Source organism: Quercus robur, chromosome 4 (assembly GCF_932294415.1).
Source record: "Quercus robur chromosome 4, dhQueRobu3.1, whole genome shotgun sequence".
Taxonomy (NCBI): domain Eukaryota; kingdom Viridiplantae; phylum Streptophyta; class Magnoliopsida; order Fagales; family Fagaceae; genus Quercus; species Quercus robur.
This window is the reverse complement of record NC_065537.1, coordinates 59,395,294-59,417,411: the sequence shown is the minus strand read 5'-3', so window position 1 is coordinate 59,417,411 and position 22,118 is coordinate 59,395,294. Positions and strand designations below refer to the sequence as shown.

At 35.0% G+C, this 22,118-nt stretch overlaps 1 protein-coding gene and 1 long non-coding RNA gene across 2 annotated transcripts; one reads left to right on the top strand and one right to left on the bottom strand.

The window, feature by feature from the left end:
• Positions 1-6,747: 6,747 nt before the first annotated feature.
• On the bottom strand, positions 6,748-19,719 carry LOC126722278 (serine/threonine-protein phosphatase 7 long form homolog). The gene is made up of 5 exons (XM_050425437.1): positions 19,622-19,719; positions 19,236-19,347; positions 7,395-8,158; positions 6,932-7,022; positions 6,748-6,819 (listed from the first exon to the last, which is right to left on the bottom strand). Exons 1-5 carry the CDS (start codon positions 19,717-19,719, stop codon positions 6,748-6,750), a joined length of 1,137 nt encoding a protein of 378 aa, XP_050281394.1.
• On the top strand, positions 15,708-18,019 carry LOC126723163 (uncharacterized). The gene is made up of 5 exons (XR_007654180.1): positions 15,708-15,805; positions 16,005-16,067; positions 17,168-17,230; positions 17,358-17,426; positions 17,533-18,019. It is a non-coding gene; the product is annotated as an uncharacterized LOC126723163 (long non-coding RNA).
• Positions 19,720-22,118: the final 2,399 nt, after the last annotated feature.

Sequence of the window (22,118 nt, the reverse complement as noted above, 5' to 3'; positions counted from 1 at the left end):
TTCTTTGTTACCGAGATTCTTCTTGCAACCTCACGTGTTCCACTTCTTTATATTTCTTTCTAATACCCCTTAGGAAAAAATATAAAGAAATGGAAGACCTGAGGAAGCAAGAAGAATATCGGAAACATAGAATCATTAAAACTAACTTTATCTTGCTGCTGCTGAAGCAGGACTTGAAAACATGCCTCCATATGAACCTCCAAAAGATGAACTTGTGAGTAACTTTGAGAACCCAATTATTGATTTATGCCTCAGGTCGTGGGTTATGACGTGAACCCACGACCTGAAGCTTGAAGCCCATTTTGACGAAAATACTTTTCAGTAAAAAAAGATTAGAAACCTATTAGAAATAAGTCATGCCATGGAAAACAACACACCCACGAACCATTTACAAATTTAATTGTATGAAGTAACCAACCTCAGTATTAATCCTTGCTTTGGATATGGCATCATCCTTGAGCAACTTCTTCAATGCCTGCACAAAGTTCACTAACCATTAGCATCAGAAGTTGAAAATCTCTATACACTGCCAATAACCAAAAAACCTGAAAACATAGTCACTTGCCTTACGAAATGGAGAAACTATAAATAAATATAAGAGCTGAGGAAACAAGAAGAATATTGTCAACAAAGAATCATTGATGCAACAAGTTTGTAGCTACTGCTGAAACAGAACATAAAGCAAGATAGTCGTATTGTTGTTAGTTTTTGGTGGTTTACTACAGCTAAGATTCATTACAAAAATTTCTTATTTACAAGTAAAAAAAAAAAAGGAAAATCATTCTGTGCATGGTTTTTTCAAAGGTAGCTCTATTTACCTTATAGTGTTCCTGCTCTCTGTATAATTAGTTTGAAAGGACTAATTGGACAAATTCAGCTGTGGCTTTTACTAAGTTCCTGAAATAGTTGCTAGCTTTCTCTTGATCTAAATAGTTCCTTAACTTAAACACTGGTTATAATTTACTCACTTCTGTTTCCTGGCCGTAAGTCGTTGATTGGTTGAACTCCAGTTCAAAACTTGTTCAGGATTTATTCTCATAAGGCTCTCCTATCCCACTTAAGCTTTATGGCAAAGCCTAGGACTGCAAGTGTTTATTTATTTATAAACACTATTTTTTTGGCTCTTGTCTAACCTATTTCATTATATCTTTCACCCAAACCCTGGGTTTTGGGGTTCTTTTCTTGGATTCAATTTTCTTCTCCATTCTCTTCTAGTCCATTTATTACAGTAACCTAGCCTTAAACATATGCTTACATCGGGCTCTTCCCTATTTACCCCAACCTCATATTTCTCTTCTCTAACTCTTCCTCACCTAAGCAATATATCTGTACATGTAAGTAATGGACATAAATAATGTAAGCTGCACCCACATGTAAGAGGCAAATATTATAAATATAGCTAGAAGCATGAGACAGATTGTATGTCTCCGCCTTGAATTATAAACCCAAAGGGTGACCCTCGAAGCTTTTTCTTGGACTCCTCAAGACACAACTTTTACATTTCTTGTATAAATATAGCTGAAAATAGAGCAGGAAAATTCTTTGTATCATCAAGGGACAATATTTCATTAATGTACAATGAAATAAGTCAAGATTCAAAAAAATAAAAAAAAAATCATTAATAAAAGAAATAATTTAGATTCATATGTTGCAAAGAAAGATTAATAAGTCCAGAAAACTAACAAACAAGCAACATATAACCCAAAATTACAACGTACATCCTTTTTGTCAACTCGATGCTGTTCCGGAGGTTGGCAAAAGAAATCAGCATCAGCACGCAAAGGCCAACCCAGCCGGAAACAATCAACTGACCTACAATTCACGCCAACATAACTTTTAATATACTACATTCTGTACATACGAAACTCATATAAACAAAGAAACACATAGTACCAGAAATATTCATTTAAATCATCATAATTTCTCCACTGAGAATGCTTTGCTTTTCCTTCTTTGCTTCTTTTAGCTTCCTGTAAATCACAAAACAAATGGTAAGACAAAGCAGTCATATATCAATATAATAACATGCATTTTTATATACCCAAAAGAATGTGCAGAAGCAACACCTTTGCTATCGTCAAGAAAGGTATGGGAGTTACCACCTTCTTTAGAAAAGACTCATCGTCACCACCATAGGCTGGCTTTACAGGCTCACCAGTCATTGGACTGATACTTCCAGCCAGCATCCCATACAACTCAAACGCCATCTATAAAGATTGGAGTACAACAACTGAATAATTATACTTAAAATCAATAAAAGAATTAATTATACTCAATGATCAATGATAGTAACCATTTCAATGTTAGCAGAAATAAATTTTAAACATGTGTTTAAGAACCTGAAAATTCAGAGCAAGTCTATTAAAAATTGTTCTGAGTATCTATAATTTATCTTTTTTGGTCTGAGACCCAAACTTCCGCCAATTATGATACAGGGTTTTTTATCAAGTGTAAAGCACAATGTATCAAACGTGGTAATGGCCATAATGTACTACAAAAAACTTTATGGAAATTATAATCAACGTTTTAGAAAATTTACAACAGTAGAATTACTACAATGATATCAGTGCATAATTTAAGCCTTCCAAACTGTAATGACTAGACACTTGACAATATCACATAACTTGAAAAAGCTGAGCCAGGCTTATTTATGGAATTATTATTTTAAAAGAAAAGCCTTTATCTATGCTTCCTAAACAAGGGGGGAAAGAGAAAAAATTGGAGATGATCAGTACATACTCATCAAAATGTTTAGACTGAATGAGGTAGATATTGCTTACTGATTAATACATTTATTATTAAGTCTGTAGATTGCAAATTTAAACTACCTAAGAAGTCTATGAGAATATCAAAAACCAAGCACATGAAAGCCTATGATGGCACCTCTATCACATTGAATGGACCTAATTTAAAAACACATTCAAGCAATAAGTGAGTTGACTTGCATATTCTTGCAGCCCATTCAACCCCTCATATATCTTCCAAAGTTCCAAACCTCTCCTACCAATAGATCATAAAGCTGCAAATAGCAACAAAACATGCAGTCCTCGACACCATAAGCTAGGCATTTCCAACTACTCAATATGGCACATCAAAAGGCAAATGAAAAAACAAATTATGCATTTTCTTTCAGTTATAATCTCTCATTAATATCTGATAAAGAATTATTAAAAGTAAATTTTTTATTGTATTTTGGCTCCTTCAACTATCATGCCAACATCCTCACACTTGAATTAATTCTCATAAGTATCTAAATCTCTCATACATCTCCTTACGATTTAGTGCCCTAAAGAAATGGGAAAGAAAAATTATTCTTTTTTCTCTTCTTGCAATTTCATGTACAATTTGAATATCTACCTACATACATGATGATAAATATAGCAAAGGCATTCCGGCATGAATCTCAAGTTTGCAGCTTCTCCCCATATAAGAAGATATAAACCCATGTACAGTAATTTTCGCTGATGCACTACAACACTGTTGAATTGTTGGTAACCTGCCAATTAAAAAAACCATAAAGTAAGAGCATGAAAGAGAATAGACAATACACGAACTGTGAAAAATAAGGTGCTTTTAAGTACCAACTACAGCAGAAGGAAGCAGCAATGTAGCACTGTACATGAATATCTACCTCCAACTAATGTCCCAGCTGTACCTTTCACCTAGTTCAAATAATGTACATTAAAACCATTTCGGCCACAAAAATAATTTCATGAACTTTTCAACACCAGCTTGAAATGTCCAGTTCAAGGAATAAGGTATCATTTGAGTTACCTTTTTTGAACCTTACGCTTTCTCGTATAATAAGGAGGAGGTCTTGCATGTCCTTCGTCAGATGCCTCCGGCCCAACGTTGTGTCCATGTTTGTGCCCCCCTGTCCCACATAGAGGTGCCTTAGATATGCGTTTTGGCCGACCTTCTGCCGCTGCAGCTAACCCAACAGGCTGCTCAGGCTGAACATGGGGTGGGTCAACGGCTGAAGAAGGGCCAGTGGACGTACTGTGGGAAGGTGGGAGGGGTTGCAAGTCAGGAGGGGTTTGATCAAGACCCAGGTCAAATGATGGAATAGGTGATAGCTCAGGAAATGCCCGTGGGGTGGGTGGACGAATGTCAGACCCAGGACAGGCATGTGGGGTGGGTGGAGGGATGGTGGGACTAGGGGACTCATGTGGGGTGGGTGGAGGGATGGTGGGACTAGGGGACTCATGTGGAGTGGCTAAAGGGATGGTGGGGGTAGGGGATGGATGTGAGGTGGGTGAAGGGATGGTGGGGCTAACGGATGGATGTGGGGTGGGTGAAGGGATGGTGGGGCTAAGGGATGGATGTGCGGTGGATGGAGAGGGATCGAGGGTAGGGAGAACCTGAGGGGTAGCAACAGGCGGACGAGAGCAACGTCCGGTAGGAGCTGTGCTCGTGCTTGGGCTCTCAGTAGTGCTTGGCCTCTGAGTAGGCGCTGCCGCAGGAGTAGCTGCCGGTTCGTTCGGGGCCTCAGGTTCCCGAGGTCGTACACGGCCAATCTCATGCACTGCCTCCAGCACATTAATAATGTCATTGTGGGCCTCCGTGCCCACTGGGTGACGACGCATCATACGGACATATCCTTCAATCTGCACATAGAAAAACCAAGTATATTAATAATGCAATATCAAAATGAAGAAAGGCAATCAATAGATTAATATAGGCCGCAAGGTGAAGGTTAGTTAACTTCTTGATTTCTTTAGGACATGGAGATTGAGCTATGTACAGAAAGGTTGTAATGTAGTTGCTTTAAGGTTAGTTACATTTTCTACGAAAATGAAAGAGTGAGGGTGTAGTTGGATGAGACCCCTGCCTTTGTGTGGCAGGTGGTGGATACGGATGTAATAAGAATAGTTTCTATGAATAAATTATGATATTTCTTATACAGAAAAAAGGGATTGAAAAAGTTAGTTTAGGGGTGTTTGTGCAACTAGAATAAAGTTCCTCAGGATATCAACGCATTTTATCCTTGCTTGATCATATCAAAGTTATCTAAAGAGATGAAATATTATTTCATGGTTCCCTATTAGAAATGACTAACACTATGTAGATAAATAGTTCTAACACATCATAGGCAAGATTCATAATCCATAACATTTTATTCAATGTACATTCATGATAAAACCAGAAAACAAGATCTAGTACACTATCTTTGCCAACAATTCTTTCTCGTCTCTTGAACAACATGAACCTGTGTCACTCAGTGAAATATATGACAAAGACCTGCAATCATCAATAATAGTGCATGACAACCTAGCTTAACTTCAAATCAAATTGTCCCTACTGAAATTCTTAGAATTCTGTTAAGCCCAGCACAACTTTGATTTTGTACTCATATTTTTTTGATGATGTATGTAAATGAGAAGAAAAAAAAAATTATGCTTAATATAAAACCACTCTAGTTCTATCAATGGTATTCCCTTGACTCCAGCCCCCCAAGCCTTTCTAAATGAAATCTGTACTTATCAATAAATTATTTTAGAGCCAATGAGCTAGTTGCACAATTAGATTGAGTCTGAATTAAATCATGTATTAAAATTTGGAGACTATAAATAATAAATCAGTAATTCCCTAATCCCCTACTCTAACTGATTGATACAGTAACCACTAGCCAACTCTCACACCCAACTCACAGCTACCAATAACTGCCACTAATTGTCACTAATTGATTTCCCTTCTTCTTATTATAATACAATAGCAATACAGTCCCTAACAGTTGTTGCCACTGCCATTGCTAGTACCACTACCATCACTTGGCAGTGTCACAGCCATCACCACTGCCACAACTAGCACTCATCGGCATTACCACTACGACCACCACAATCATCACCACTGCTAACATTATGTTACCATATGATCATCAAATGACACATTCCCTACGGAATTTGAACTTGGGATTTGGATACTTGATTCCAAGTTCAAAATTCTGCAGGATTTTGGGATTACCTTTCTTGTTAACACAAGCAAAGGAAACCAATATTGGGAACTATCAAGTTACAACTTTGAGTAAAATTTCACCTCAAAATTCCTCATCTAAACACAATTTTTTTGAGAATTTCGAAATTCTTCTAAAAATATAAACCCATGATAGGTTCAAGTAAACTGATTTTCAATGATTTAGTACAGAAGTTATGTTGAGTATATTGGGAGCTTTCAACCTTGTAATCTAATCTAAGATTAACAACAGAATTAATTAGAGATGAAACAAGAGGTTAAGCATGAGCATAGTGTAAACTATGAACCACAGAAAGAAAGATTATTGTTTGTCTATAAGCAATCTTACGCAGACAACAATTTAAAAGGGAGGTTTGATGCTAAGCAAACATTGGACCACATAAGAAGAGTTCTCTAAACAGTGGTAAACTAAGTAACAAGTACGGTAAAATGTAGAACACGTGGAGAAGTTACCATTACAATGAATCTAGCACCGGGGATATCGATAAACCTTCGAGTTATCCTTGTGAACCAATCGAAGTACTCGTGCTGTAGAGGCATATCACCAAGCACTGCTTCACAACGATGTTGAAGGCGATGACCCCACTCCGTGAGATGCATAGCATGTCTCCGCATCCAATCAACACCCATCTTCCCCCTCAAATCAATGGCATGAAGCACCGGGTCCGTGTTAACATGGCGGGGAATTTCTTGGATCATCCCAAATTGCCGAACGACACGATCCGGTGTATGTTTCTCTACTAGATGGAAACATACAAGCGGCACCATTGCCGTCTACACTGCCCTCCCTGCAACGCACCACGGCGGAAGGTTCTCGTATTCATCTTCATACGGTTGCCACACCACCTACAACAGCCCAAAAACAAATATGCAACACATTAGGCAACTATCTTTCTATTTCAAAGTTCAGCAAATATATATCTTCTTGTTGAACATGTTGAACAAAGCATTTTCATACCTGGTTTGGCAACATTAAAGCTATTTGCTCCCGATACCTGTCCCTAAAGACCTGGGCGGGCCTATTTTTCTTGTTTGGGACCCACACCCACCTACAATCAAGAACAGGGGATCAATATCTACAACTTCCCAAGTAAGATAATATTATGATTAAAACTATAATGTAATCAGATATAACTACTAATAGAATCTTATAGAAATTTACTCAATTAATAATATCACTAGAATAAAAAAAGTCCTTAAGCCAAACAAAGCACATACAAGCCACATGACAATGACAAAAAATTAGAGTATATTAACGTAATCATATATATTGAAACTCTGTTTAACATTTTTAAATGTTGACATAAATGTTTTCACATACCCTTTTAAATAAAAATGAAAATTTATATTTTAAGTTACATGATTGTAAGCTTAGGTAATGATCACATATTGTAAATGAAGTTACTAAGGTACAGACTTACTTAAGGGACAGTGGACCACGCATTGGAGGACCATAAGCACCCACTGGTGGGCCACGCTCAACTGCCGGGCACAAAAAGGGGAATCTGGCCCACGCCCAATACTGGACCAACAATAAACACCCACCAATCTGACTGGCTCTCTTATCGCTTGCCCTGCATAACTGTCGGTACAGCCATGCAAGGCAAGCACTTCCCCAACTATACCTTCGTGGGTTGCGAAGGTCTTCCAACTGCTGCACCCACATTAGATGCACCCTATCACCGGATTTGTCCATGAAGATTGTGTCCCCCAATAGTGCTAGGATGTAGCATCGTGCGTACCTATGCACTTCATCGTCTTCAGCATTAGGCGGCAGTGGATTGGCAACTTGCTCCAAAAGCCGTTTGATGAGAATCCTCTGGCCACTACATTCCAGATGGTCTTCATTGGCAGGTCGAAAGCCAAGGTACTCATCGCACACAGTCTCCCATATTTTTTGTGTGCTCCCTGTTATAGCGTCACCATCAACAGGAAGTCCAAGAAGAACCTCCACATCCTGCAATGTGATGGTGACCTCACCATGCGGCATGTGGAATGTGTGAGTCTCGGGCCGCCATCGCTCCACTAAGGCCGTTATCAGGCCATGATCAATCTCTCTACCCAGAGTCCTGAGAAGTCCCTCCAAACCAAGTGCCTTAATGATGTCAATCACTCGATCATCCACCATTGGCTCTCGATTCGAGAACTCTTCACTACGGGCACGACATTTAAGGGACCCTGGATCCTGCACATAAGAAAACCATGGATTAACATATGACAGCAAGTTGAGTGCAATAGAAGTTGTTTATTATTTTTAACTTTGAAAATTGAAATGATACTTTAGAGTAACCCAAAATCGACTGTCAGAAACTCGAGATGTTACTAACCCAATTTCTTTCAAAACCGGACCTATTAACTAGATAGTTGGGAAATTAGGCCTATTTTCCAATTTCGTTCATTTTCACTCAACCAAAGGCATAAAGTAGACAAATGGTAGGAAGAAAATTCATGGGTGTTAACTGTTGGAGTGAAAATATATATTTATATTTATAGATAGTAAACATAATATAACAACAACCCAGTCTCAACATTCTCTAATCTTGTTGGGAAGCAAGTAGGAGTAGGTGACCGCCCGGCCACCTTTGTCCCATACTGCCATACATAGTATACTATAGGGTCTAATTCCCACAACATACCCCTATACTACACATAATATAGGACTGCATTTGATGTAGAACTGCTTGAAGTACTTCAAGCACAAAGTATAGGGTCTAGTTTCCCGAACATACCCACTTTTCTACACATAAATAGTATGGCATTCGATGAAGAACTGATTGAGGCCTTGAAGTACTTTAAGCACAATTGCAAAACTTGGGTGTTAGAGGTTGTAATTTCGGATTTTTAATTAAATTCAATCATGTATCAATGAATTACAAAAAAAAAAAAATCAATAAGAATTAAATTCAATTGTGTAGTTTATTGATCAATACAACTATATATTTAAACAATTGTCCTTTTGTTTATACAATAAAAAGATTATGGTTTTTTTCTTCCTTAAGGGCATTCAAAGTACTTGTATCTTCGTTTAAACCTTAAATGTTTCTATTGAAAACGCTAGGAGATGTCAATTAATTTCCAAATTACAAGACTCTTGACAATATACTTATATCCTTGTGACTATAAAGAATCACAACTAACATAATAGACAATGCAATTTAATCACTTATTTATTTGTTTGATATGATTTTTTTATTTAGATTATTTTATTTAAAAAAAATATTTGATGTAAGGCAATGCAAAAAGTTATATATATAAACGAAATAAGTTGAAAATAAATAAATCAATCAAACAAACACGTCTCCTTGTTCATAAAAGACACTATAATTCACAAAATGGCAGAATTTTGATAACTTGCCCAATTCAAAATTTTCAGCTGCTAGACCTAATATTTCCAACCTTTACCAGGATCAATCTTTTTTTTTTTTTTTTTTTTGAGAATTACCAGGATCAATCTTTACCACCCCATTTTTCCTTCAATCAATATATGGACCTTACTTGAAATTTGCGTCACTAGTAGTTATTGGCAGTGATAAAAACCATGTTGCAAAAGTTTCATATAGTATTAGCTGTCTCACAAATGCCTAATCCAACTCAAGACACTTTTTGACCAATGTATATTATCATACATCCAATATATTTCTTTTCTTGCTAATAAAGCTTAATGGCCGTTTAAACTAATAACGTCAATGTTTATGAGAATCATTACTTTATCAACTTTTTTTTCAATCAACTATTTGGTATGATGACAAATATATGTATCTAGTACAAATATATAAAGATGAACATGATTAATTTGTTTTAATTAGGGAATCCACCTGTTAAATCATAATATATCCAATTCAAAGCAGACTATTAAATAATAATAATGAGTAAAAAAACAGTATATCAAAACTGGATTATATTCCACCATGATTCATTTACAAAAGGGGGTCACCTCAAAAGGGATGAAAGGTGACTAAGGTGAGGTATAAAGGAGACATTGGATACTTAAAAGGAAATGAGGTTTCGTGGGGGGGTTTTTTCCCTTTGTCTCTATAAATCTCTGTTTGAAGAAATTAAAGAGATACCCAAAAATTGTCCTAGTATCCAAAGAGACTTAACGTTTGTCAAAGAATCCACCATATAAAAATACTATAATTACTTCTATGGCGTGACCTTTCCCAAGACCAATACAAAAGAAAAGGGTGACCTTTAGAGTAATACCTTTTTTCTATATATATATATAAAAAAAAGAATCATACCTCAAACCTTAAAAAAAAAAAATCCGAATATATAAAACTATATAATTTTTATTTATTTATTTTTGTGTCTAATGATTGCTAATTTGCTATTTAAATAATTTTATAATAATATTGCTATGAAGTGACTTACAAATATATCCAAGCCAACAAAAGTAACTGTAGAAGCATCCAAATATATATTAAAACAAAATGAACGGTAGAAGCATCCAACTATATATTAAAACAAAATCAACGGCCAAATATTGACGTGCTTTTTTGCAATTCATTAAAGTCAACACATGAAAACTTTTTCTCCAAAAAAATAAAAAAACCAGACTTTGTGTGCATGCTCTTCATTTTAAAATATTTGATTAGTGTTTTTAATGAAAAATATTTTATTAGTTGATTTAATAGGTTTAATCTTTTATCAATTATCGTGGATTTGAATATTAAGGTTGTGTTTGACATTGATTGAAAAAAGCAATTTTTTTATTCTATTCAACTTATTTTTTACTACTATTTCGGAGTCCCATTGCATATTTTGGTATTATTTATGGGTCTCATTGTATTATTTCAGCTAATTGTTAGTTTTATCTATAGTACGTTCAGTAAAAAAAATTTCAGTTTTAGTTAAATAAGTTGTTCTCAAACAAACTCTAAGTGTTTGTTTGGGAACAACTTATTACTAACAAAAATTAAAAACTTTAAGATCACTTACATTAGGAGAGAATAATTTAAAGAGTGAAAAAAGTTTTTATTTTATTGGTAGTAGAGATTGAAAGAAGTTATCTCCCAAGTATGGTCAATAAATTAATATATATATATATATATATATATATATATTCATTTTATCATATTTATAAACTACCATTTTTATACTTGAAAATTGAAATAATTTTATAATTTAATAGTTGAGATGAGGGATTTGAATTCTGGATATCTAGAATTAAAAGACCAAAAAATACCAACTAGTTGAGTTACAACTCTAAACTTATGCATATTGGTTTGAATTATGTAACAAAAATAAAGTAACCCAATAAAAGCAATCATCCAAGCATGAAACATTCCACCCAACCTCAAAACGAAGATAAAGCTAAAGAATTTTCACCATATTCTTTTTTGCTTTTAATTGATATACTACGAACAAAAAAAAAAAAGAAAAGAAAAGCAAAATAGAATTACATAAAAAGGTCTAAAATTAATACAATATGTTATATTAAATCCCATAATTTTATTTTATCAATTAAAGTTTCAAAAATATAAAATCATTTCAATTTGAAGTATATGTCTATCTCCATTATTAAATTTATAATCTGGATAATAATAGAGCAAGAAAAGGCAAAAGTTTATTAATTAAAGCTGCATTTCTCTTATGATTTGTTTATAAATTAATTTGGCAGCAACTAAATAGAAATAATATAGAGAGAAAACTCAAAATAAAGAAAGTTTCACTTAGATTAAGAGAGTGAGTATTAGAAAATGGTTTGGCAAAAAAATTTTAAAAATTGAAATTAGAAGAGATGGTAAAATATATAATTTATTAACAGTTTTAATTTTTTTTTTCCCTGTTTCATTATTGGCCAAAAGAATGTAATTATGAAAATGAATAGTGGAAAGGACAGTTTATGATAAGTTTAAAACCTTAATGGACAAAATGAAAAATTACTACAATAAATTAAGAGGTCGATTAAAGACATAATGACCACGTTTACAAACCAGCAGGACTATGATGTGGGCAAAATAGTAATTTCGCCACCACAAATGAAATTTATTTATGTATTTTTTGATAACACAAATGAAATTTATTATTCGTACACGAGCGCAAACTTACTTTAATATATTAAAAAAAAATATTTATATTTTTTCAATTTTGGTTTTACGGGTTTCACATTCAAAGATCCAAGAAATTTCCAAACTGTAAAAGGAAAAGGAAAAATAGAAAATACAAGAGAATTGGAATATAGTTCTCACATTTCTCACATTGATTCTTCACTGTGATTCTCTGTGCTTTTTTTTTTTTTTTTTTTTTACACTACTCATATAATTTTCAACTACTTATACCTGAATTGGGTATGTTTTATTCCGAACTAATTTCACAGCGTTTGGTCACCAATATACTCTTAAATTCACAACCTTTATGTGAGTTCATTTTTTGTTTTTTGGGTTTTCTTTTATCTGAGTGATTTGAGGGTCTGATTTATGCGAAAGATTGAAGATTTTTTCTGGGTTTGATTGGAAAAGAAGTCTGGAAAGTGGGGTTCATACAACTTCTGAGCTACCGATGCTAGATAACCGGCAGGTTCAGAAGAATGCTATGCGTAATCAATCCGCAAACAACATTGAAGGTAGGACTGAGTTTTCGTGCACCCTTTGAGGTGTACGGAGATCTGATTATAGTTTTGTTTTAAGGAATATGTTTTATGGTTTTTGGTGTTTGGTTTTGATCATGGTGGTTTTGTTTTAACTATTGTCAACTTTTCTTTTTTGTATTTATGGTTTTAAGTTTGAGATGGTTGTGTTTTGTATTAAGTGGGGGGGTTGTTGTTTTGATGAAGTTTGATCCATGGTACAATGCATATTGAGGTTTGGAAGATTCTGGTTTTTGTTTTTGGTTATAATGAATTAAGTGGTATTTTGCCTTGTTTAACGGGTTGTGGGTTTTGAGTTTGATGAACATATGTGGTTGAAATGAATGTTGACGCTACTTATCTTGTTTTTGTTGTGATCAATGGTTAAATATATGTATTTTAAGTTTGAAGTCTATATAGAGATTGTTTGGAATTAGTTCGCTGGCCTTATCCTTCTATGACTGATGATGACATGTCGGTTTGTGGTTTTGAGGAAATTTAATAACACCCAATTAATTTATAACACCCACCATGGATTAACATAACCATGGAATAACATACAACTTATAAACATACAACTTATTATTAATTTCTAAAAGCTAGTTAATGACTTGATGCTAACTAAGAAAATTACACTTTAAAAATATTTAGGTCATAAAATCTCTTATTGGCATCAATGTTAAACATTCGTTTTTTCTAAATAAACATGTAATATTCATAGAAAGAAAAGACTTAGAAACAAATCACAGGGGGAGGGAATTAATCCCTTCTCTATCTTGTGATTTAAAACGAAAATTTAGTGAGGAAGAGATAGTGTTAAAATGTAGACACAAACCCGATTATGTATGTGCAATTTTGGAAATTGACCATATTATAGATGCATGCAGAAGTACCTTAGAGAGTAAAGAAAGGATTTGAAGTGCTGCACTTGTACTTCTGCACAGTTTTAATATATATACATGTTTGTAAGTAAGAATCGTTGGAAGCCCATGTGTTTGTACTACACGCAAGGCAAGTGCACTAAGGTAAGCCTTAACTCCTAACCCACCAACCCCATCACTCTTAAACCCCCATTTTTTGCTGCATTTGATGTTTATCTATCTCTCTAGCTTCAGCTTTTGGTTCTTCTATCGTGTACATGTGTTTTTTTTGTGATTGAATAGCCTTTATGTACTATTGTTGTGAAACAATAATATTTTTTTCTTTGTTCTCTATTTTGTCTTTTGGGTTATCAAACTTGGCTTATAATTGACCATGTCGTATTCAATACATATGTCAAGAACTATTGAAGTATGTGACTGTATAAAAACAGGTACATAGATAATAAAAAGGATGGAAAGAAAAAAGGGAAAAAAGGAAAATTTTTGGATATGGTGATTGGTGAAGTCATTAGTTGAAGACCCTCTAGAATTTCAGTTATTTGTAAACGCATGTTGAAACCAATAGCTTTATCTTAAGTAAAGGCAAAACAAAAGGTGCAACTATGACTATGGTTCTAGTTTCAAATTATGAAAGTGTTGTTGTCTTCTAAGAATTAGGGACACTTCATTTGGGATGCCGTGTACGTTTGGGACACTTCTGCACCCGTGTCCCTGTCGTATCATTTTTTTTTTTAAATTGTGGGTCACGAGAGATATACTTATCTTTTATTTTTTTTAGTTTTAATCTTGAACACTTATATACTCTTATATTCTCATTATATTCTGCATGATATTGGTGATGGGTCGAGCGGTTGAAGTTTTGGCAAGACTGTTGTTGTGGGGAGACACCTCTTGCTGTCAACTTTCTTCAATTGTTTAGATTTTTCCTAGATAAGGAGGCAAGTGTGGCTGAATGAAGTTCAGTAATGGGGTCTTTTTTGGGATGTTAGTTTCTTTTGTTGGGGGGGGGGGTGGTTTCATGTTCAGGAATTGCAGGCTGTGTTGAGCTTCATGTATACCATATATGGCTCTCCAGTAAGGGGGTTTGGGGAGGATAAAATGAGCTGGAAACCAATATCATACAAAGATAGCTTTCCATACAAAGAAAGTAACCCTTTTTGGGGCCTTCATCTTCCAAACACTCTTCCAAGGGAAAGGAGAACCTGCCCTAGAGCTCAAAGCCGTATAGAAAGTTTTGGCTTAAAAACCATGACCTGTGTAAGGGACCCTACATAATTTGTTTTCACCAGTCTACCTAGTTTTGGCAGAATAAATAGTATGAAAGAAAGAAATAATGTTTGGTTTAACTACGGGTCTAGAACAGAAAGTTCTTTTCCTCCTTGAGACATATATCAATGCAGCTTTTGTGGTGTTCCTTGATGCAAATAAGACTAAGAGCTGCGTGGAAATTTTGAGCATCTCCCATGGTCTAACATAGTTACTATTTCTTCTTCTTAGCTTTCATCTGCAGGGTTTATTCGCTTGCCAAGGTTTGACATGGCAATGGCTAAATCTGAGGCTGTCCTAGCTGCTGAAGATATCAATATTGTCACTGTGTAGGTTCTTTTGAACACACTGTCTAGGTTCTTACTGTTTAATTTCTCCTGCTAATATATTCAAATTGTTCCCTAAAGTCAAATATTTAATAATTGTCACTGTTCACAGCTATGGTAGAATATACTGCTTGCAAGTTGATAGAGTTGCGATGCTCCTCCACTCATATAGGTTTTACCGTGATGCTGTCATACAACAGGTAAGTTCTTGCCCAATTATTTTCCAGTCCTTTGATTCACTCAAGTTGGATTTTCAATCCATTAGTGGCAGACTAGCTGGATTCGTTTAAATAATTATCATGCCTTTAAAGCACATTTGAAAACCAATTTAGGATGTTGGTTATAGAGTATACAGACAGGCTTTATTACAATTTCTAAATGATAGAGTTGAACATGCATGAGTTTATTTTGTGATATGTTCATCATTTTGGTAAATTTATTTGACATTGTTCAACTAATGTATGGTTTTATTTTTTTTAATGAATCATAGCCTTCAAATGCTACTAGTAGGAGTGAGCACTTGACCCGGCCCACCCAAAAACCGACCCGACCCGATAGGTTTTGGGCGGGTCTGAGAATATTCGGGTCGGGTTTCGGGTTATATTTTCGGGTTATTATCGGGTTAGGGTCGGTTTCGGGTCATATAAATACCCTATGTCTGAACCCGATTTTTGTGTTTGTGAAAAAAAACCCTACGTGGTCTCTATGCAATCTCCGCCTCCCTCATCTCTCTCTTTATTCCTCAAAGCCTTACAAGCCAATTTCAAGCTATTTGCTCCATTTGTCTCTGTGTAAGTCATAGAATAAATAGCTAAACCTATTTCTTGTTATCTCTGTTTCTTGTTAATAGAGTTGGGTTTTTAATACTTTCGGATTTTGGGGTTTTTTTCTATGTGAATATTCTGTTTGGGTTTGATTTTCTTGCGTTTTGTGATGTGGGTTTTGGCTTGAATCGTTTTTTTTAAGGACCCATTTTGATTTTTTTTTCAGGTTTTAAACTAAAGAGCTCTTCTGCCTCTCTTTGGGGTTTCACTATTTTGCATTTTCGCCAAGGTAAAAGACCTCTACCACTCCCATCTTTGAAAGCTTTACTCTGTTTCTCTGTTGGATTCGTGTACTTTTTAAGTGTTCTGTTTGCTTTATTTTCTTAAACCAAAGAACCCATGTCCTTTAAGTATGTCATGTTTTTTGCTGATATATTCACATGTAATGGTTTTGATTTTAGCTAAAAATTCTATTTATTGACATTTGCATATAAATTATGAAAGGGGAAACTATATGTATACCTTTTATTTATTCATCCAAAGAATAAACAAACTTGGAAACTGTCAGAACAGGGTTCTTTGAGCTAATTGAGGAGTTATTTCAACTGTTTTTAAAGATTAAGACGTTGTATCTGCTGTGGTGCAGTCACTGTTTTGTGTAGTTTTCTGTGTTGGCAGAGTTGTTACCAAGTTTGTTGCATGTTCTATTTCGATGTTTGGTGTTGTTAGTTTGCTATGTTGATGCAACTTTTGATGCTCTTGTTCCACCCATTTCGATTATTTCTTATCCATGTGTGAAAATGTCTGCATTGAGCAGTAAAACTAGCACATGTTAATGACTGCTAGCAAATATCCGTCATGGGCATATATACACATTAAACTACCCATTTTGCATCCTTAAATGCTTATGTATCAGAAATATCGACTTGACAAGTAGTTGGAGTAAATAGGTTGACCCAGCTATATAATGCTCTAGCGTGTACACAACTGTGTTATAAATAGAAATAGTTGATTTCCATATGCTCTCATGTACCACTTGGTTTATTGGGTAAAGCTTTAAGCTAATAGGTCCGCATCTTTCTGATATGCTAATTATAGTACAAATATACACAGGCAATATGGTAGAAGTGCAAGTGCAAGTGCAAATGTCTTTTTAATTGTTTAGTTGTACATTTTTTTGTGCAATATGTTTTTGGAATATCAGGTGGAAGTTATTTTTAAGCTCTGTCCAAACTTAAAGGAGCTCTCTCATTCATCATCCAATGTTGTTGATTCTATTTGAACAAATTGCCTTAACTTTGCATTGGTCCTTTGTTTATCTAGCTTTTGGTGATGATTAAAATAAAAAGTTGTATTCCTATCCCTTGTTTTTTTCTTCTTTTTGGGCAGTCGCTAGCTGAACTTAGAGAGGAGGAAAGTTTGCTATTGACGGAAAGGATAAATTTGAAAAATGTATGTTTCTTTGACTTCTTTTCCTGGGATATCTTCTTGTTTCTCCTATGTTGTTTCCTTAATCTAAATGTCTTATTGGAGATACCTAAATACTGAAATATTAATAATTTACTAATTCATTGAGCAGGAACTGCCAGCTTTGTGTCTCACTCTTGAGAAACAGAGAGCTACAAATGACAGTTTGAAGAGAATTAAGGTTAGTTTGCCTCTCTAATCAATTTCTTTGTCGTTTCTTTGATTAAAGGTGTTAGTACCAATTATAGCATCCATTCAGAATTTAAAAGAATATTTCTTTTTTGCAGCAACCCCATGTGTATGAAGCCAAGTTTAATGTTGGAGCTTGAAGAAGTGCTTACATGCAGGATTACTGAAAAGAAACTTTTTTTTGACAACTAAGCATTCTGCCCAGCAATGGATTGCTGTAATCTGCTTCACGACTAAGCATTTTGTTGTAATGTAAAGCTTTAGATATCTTGCCATAGTTTTTCATTTCCGGCTCTTTAGTGCTTGTGTTGGTTTGTATGCATTTGTTTTGCTTTCTCAAAGTTCTGACACTGTTTGGAGAGTTCACAACAGAATGAAATGAATTAGAGTGGATAGGTTATAAATGAATGGAATGTGGAGGACTATATTATTTTCTTTTGTTTGGTGTGTTTTGGAGTTGCATAAGAGAAGGAATGGAAAGAAGAGATATCATACTTGCACCTCAGATGGTTCAGTGAAGATATTGTTGGTTTTGTGTTTTTATTGTGTGTATCCATTTAATAGTCATAAATGTGGCTTGCTAAGGAGATTTTAGCTTTTATTTTCATAAATTTTTTTTTAAATGATTTCATATTGGATATTTTTTAAATAGTATAATTTTTTTTTAAAAATGATTTGATATTGGATTTTTTTTTTTAATGAGATTATTATTACAAAAAAGAATATAGTAACTAAATGCTCATGGAAAACAACAAGCAGCAGCAGCAAAAAAAAAAAAAAAAAACCAACCCGTGACCCGACCCGAGACCCGGAAAACCGACCCGATTTCAGACCCGATTTTCCGGGTCGGATCGGGTTTCAGACAGACAAACCCGATTTCTGTCGGGTCGGGTTTCGGGTCACAGTAAACCCGACCCGAACTGACCCAATATCAGTCCTACCTACTAGTCACCTCATCAGAAAAAGCTCAACTTATGTATCTATTACATGCCGCATTTTTTGTCTAAATATTCAAAACTCATTGCAAAGAAGAGTAGAATACCCAAAATTTTGTTGCTAGACTCTGTATGGTTTGATGCTATATAAACCTAGGCAAGAAGTGCCTGGTAGAGTATCTATATCATGATAAACTATCACTAGCACCAAAAGCTTGAACAAATAAGAAATGCTGAATTTAATTAATCTCTTTGGGGGAAGATTTTTTACTTGTGATAATCTCATCGAGCGAGGTTTCTATTTAGCTGGTTGGTGTTACATGTGCCAGTGTAGTGGGGAGACGGTAGATCATTTGTTGATCCCTAGTGATATTGCATATGCTTTATGGATCTAGTATTTAGAGCATTTGGGATTTAATGGGTGTTACCAAGAAGGGTAGTTGATCTCTTGTTCACTTGGAGGAATTAGTTCAGGGAGCACTTATCAAATATTTGTAACTTTTCCCGTTATGTTTGATGTGGCTATGGTGGAAGGACTAAGATAGTCGTATTTTTTAAGATTCAGAATAATTAAAGGTCTAGTTGGAATCATTGCTAATTTGAACTCATGTTTGATTGGTCTAGAGCGTCGGGTCTTACATGTAGTAACTCCCTTCTAGAAATTAATAAACTGAGAAACTATTACTTACAATTCACTAGCCATCAATAAAACAATATATCATGTTTACAGCCTATGATTCGTTTTTTCTAAATAAACATGTAATATTCATAGAAAGAAAAGACTTAGAAACAAACTAAAGTCCAGGTTCAAAAAACAAAATTCACCACACACAAAAAAAAGTGAAATCTTTAGTGGTGTGTTTTACCTGCCCATTCCAAATGGCTTCTGATCGATGGTTGGGCTGCAACGTCAACACTGACGTGTCAATGGGGCCAGGCTGCGCATGGTTAATCTCTCCAGCATTTGCAGCAGCCATACTGCACAAAAATGATAAGCAATTAGCACATACTAGACATTATTGAAAACAAAAACAAAAACAACCTAAAAAATATTGTCAATAATAATACATAATGAAACAAGGTATGCATTTGATGTTACATCTAACTTTTTCTTTTATATAGGTTATTTGAACAAACCTCTAACAAAACCACAAAATACAAAATATAAACCAGCATATAATGTATCCGTGAACTTATCATAAGACATTGCAGAAAATCTACTAAATATACATAACCATTGGATACATTTTACAGGAGACAAGATTTAACACATATCTCAGATGAATCTGAAGCATGTGTGTTATCTGCAATCAAATACCCAAATTCATCCCCTTCAAAGCTACACCACATGTCATGCCATTTTTTTGTCCTCCTTCATCACAATAATATACTCAAACAAAAAGAAATAAAAAAACACTGATGTTATCTAAAATGGGTCTTCGAAATTTGTCTTAAGAACATAAAATTCGAATCTAAAAAACTAAGTGAGAAATGGCATACTTGAAAAATGGGAACGAATTGAAGCAACAATCTGGGAATGAAGAAGAATGCTTCTTATACAAAAAAAAAAAAAAAAAAAAAAATACAAACAAACAAACAAAACGAACTGACTCACCTTTTTTTCTTCTATTTCTTTCAGATACCGCATAGGTGAGCGAGAGAGTGACTGAGACTGGGTCGGTGAGGCTGAGAGGGTGAGTGGGTTGGGGCCGGCGTCGGCGACGGTGACGCTGAGAGAGTGAGAGGAGGAGAGGGTGAGTGACAGTGTCGGTTTGCTGAGAGGGTGAGTGAGGCGTTTGACTGATGAGGGAGAGTGAGTGGGTGGGTGACTGAAAGAGAGGGTGAGTGGGTTGGGGCCGGCGTCGGCGACGGTGACGCTGAGAGAGTGAGAGAAGGAGAGGGTGAGTGAGGGTGAGCGAGTGTCTGTAGAGGCGTTTGACTAAGCGAGAGTCTGTAGAGGAGAGTGAGTGAGTGGGTGGGCGATTGAAACTCTCTTAAATTCAAAAATATCCTATTAGAAATCGACCTTCACACACTCGGTTTCCAGGTCGTGCTCCACGTCAGTCCACGTCAATGGCACGTGACACCAACATGGAAATCGACTCTCTGATGGTCGATTTTTAGATGGCTGCCACCTGGCAATAACGCCACATCAGATGTCACGGACAACCAAAACCGACTCTGTGAGAGTCGATTTACAAGGCCCAAAATCGACTGTCAGAAACTCGAGATGTTACTAACCCAATTTCTTTCAAAACCGGACCTATTAACTAGATAGTTGGGAAATTAGGCCTATTTTCCAATTTCGTTTGCTGTGTTGTCTTTGTGTTTGCATCTCTCTTCCCTTAATCTTTGCCATTTAATTTCTGTTGTAGATGTGATTTTATTTGGTTTAGATTATGTTATCAATTCTGTTTTAGCTTATTTACATTTTCTGCATGTACATTGTTTGTTGATAAGTTTGAATTGGTTATTTGTAATTTGAGGGTCTAAACGTTCAAGGGTGTTTTACACATTTTGAACATTTAAGACTGTTAGTGAGTCAGTGACCTCCACTCAGATACTCAAGATTTTCAATCTAAGCCGGACTTGCGTCTATTGGAAACAGTTTGAGCAAGAGTAATGGTAGATACATAATAAAAAAATCATAACAATTTCACAATATTCTTAAATTACCATGACAACTCATACATGAGCCAACTATATATATTAATCTTTAAAAAAAATTGTAGTAATCTTCTATTGAATTTTTTTTTAATGATATAACATACTAATCTGGAAATGTTGTAAATTTTTTTTAACTTTTTGTTAAGTTCATAGCATTACTCTTTGAGCAAATGCAAAGAAAGAATAGGATTAGGGACATGAATCTTATTTCATTGGGAATTTTAATTGCATGAAATAAATCTCAAAAGAATTTTTTTTTTCCTTCGAAGAAGTTGTTAGAATAAATTATCATAAGGTCATGCTAATGAGTGCTCTAAGGGCATTAGTTAACAATCCATTTTAGAAAAGTTTTAACACAACTTTTATGAGAAATGAAAAAAACTGTCAAAACATTCATTTTTCTTTTCTTTTCTCATAAAACTTTTTTTAAATGGATTATTAACCAATGCCCTAAAGGCATTCGTTAGCATTTTCCATTATCATAATCATTTACTATCCCACAACAAACATGGATCGTGAGCTACAAAGTTTTAACATCCTTACAAATTTTTTATGCTAACCTTTGCGAGGATCATAAATTTTAACAACCACGTGATAGAGGATCTTAACTACTATGACTAGGAAAGACTTGAAGTCCCATTAAGTTTTGTGTTAACGAGTAGGACCTACCTTTGATAATCCCAACTACTAGTATTTATGATAGGGAAAAATTAAAAAAAAAAAAAAAAAAAAAAAAAAAAAAAAAACCCTTAAGAGGATTTGTAAGGACGCGATTTGTAACGACCCGTAATAGTGTTGGGTTCGCACGTAAAAATGCCCAAACAATATCATTTATAGAGCGTGGGTTTGAAAGGCTAGGCCCCAGTCACCAGACAGTGGGTTTTTCGTGGTGTTCATACATTGTTTAAATCGTGTTCGCCTTGGGAGTCTTTCTCCTGGAGGCGGGCTGGGAGACTCTGGTTTTTGGCCATTTTTCCTAGCCTCCTTCCCCGGATTGCTTATTTTTCCTTTTATACTAGCCTGTCTTCCTTATCCAACGTCCACGTGTAGGGTTCGATTTTCCAAGACTGATACTTGTCCCA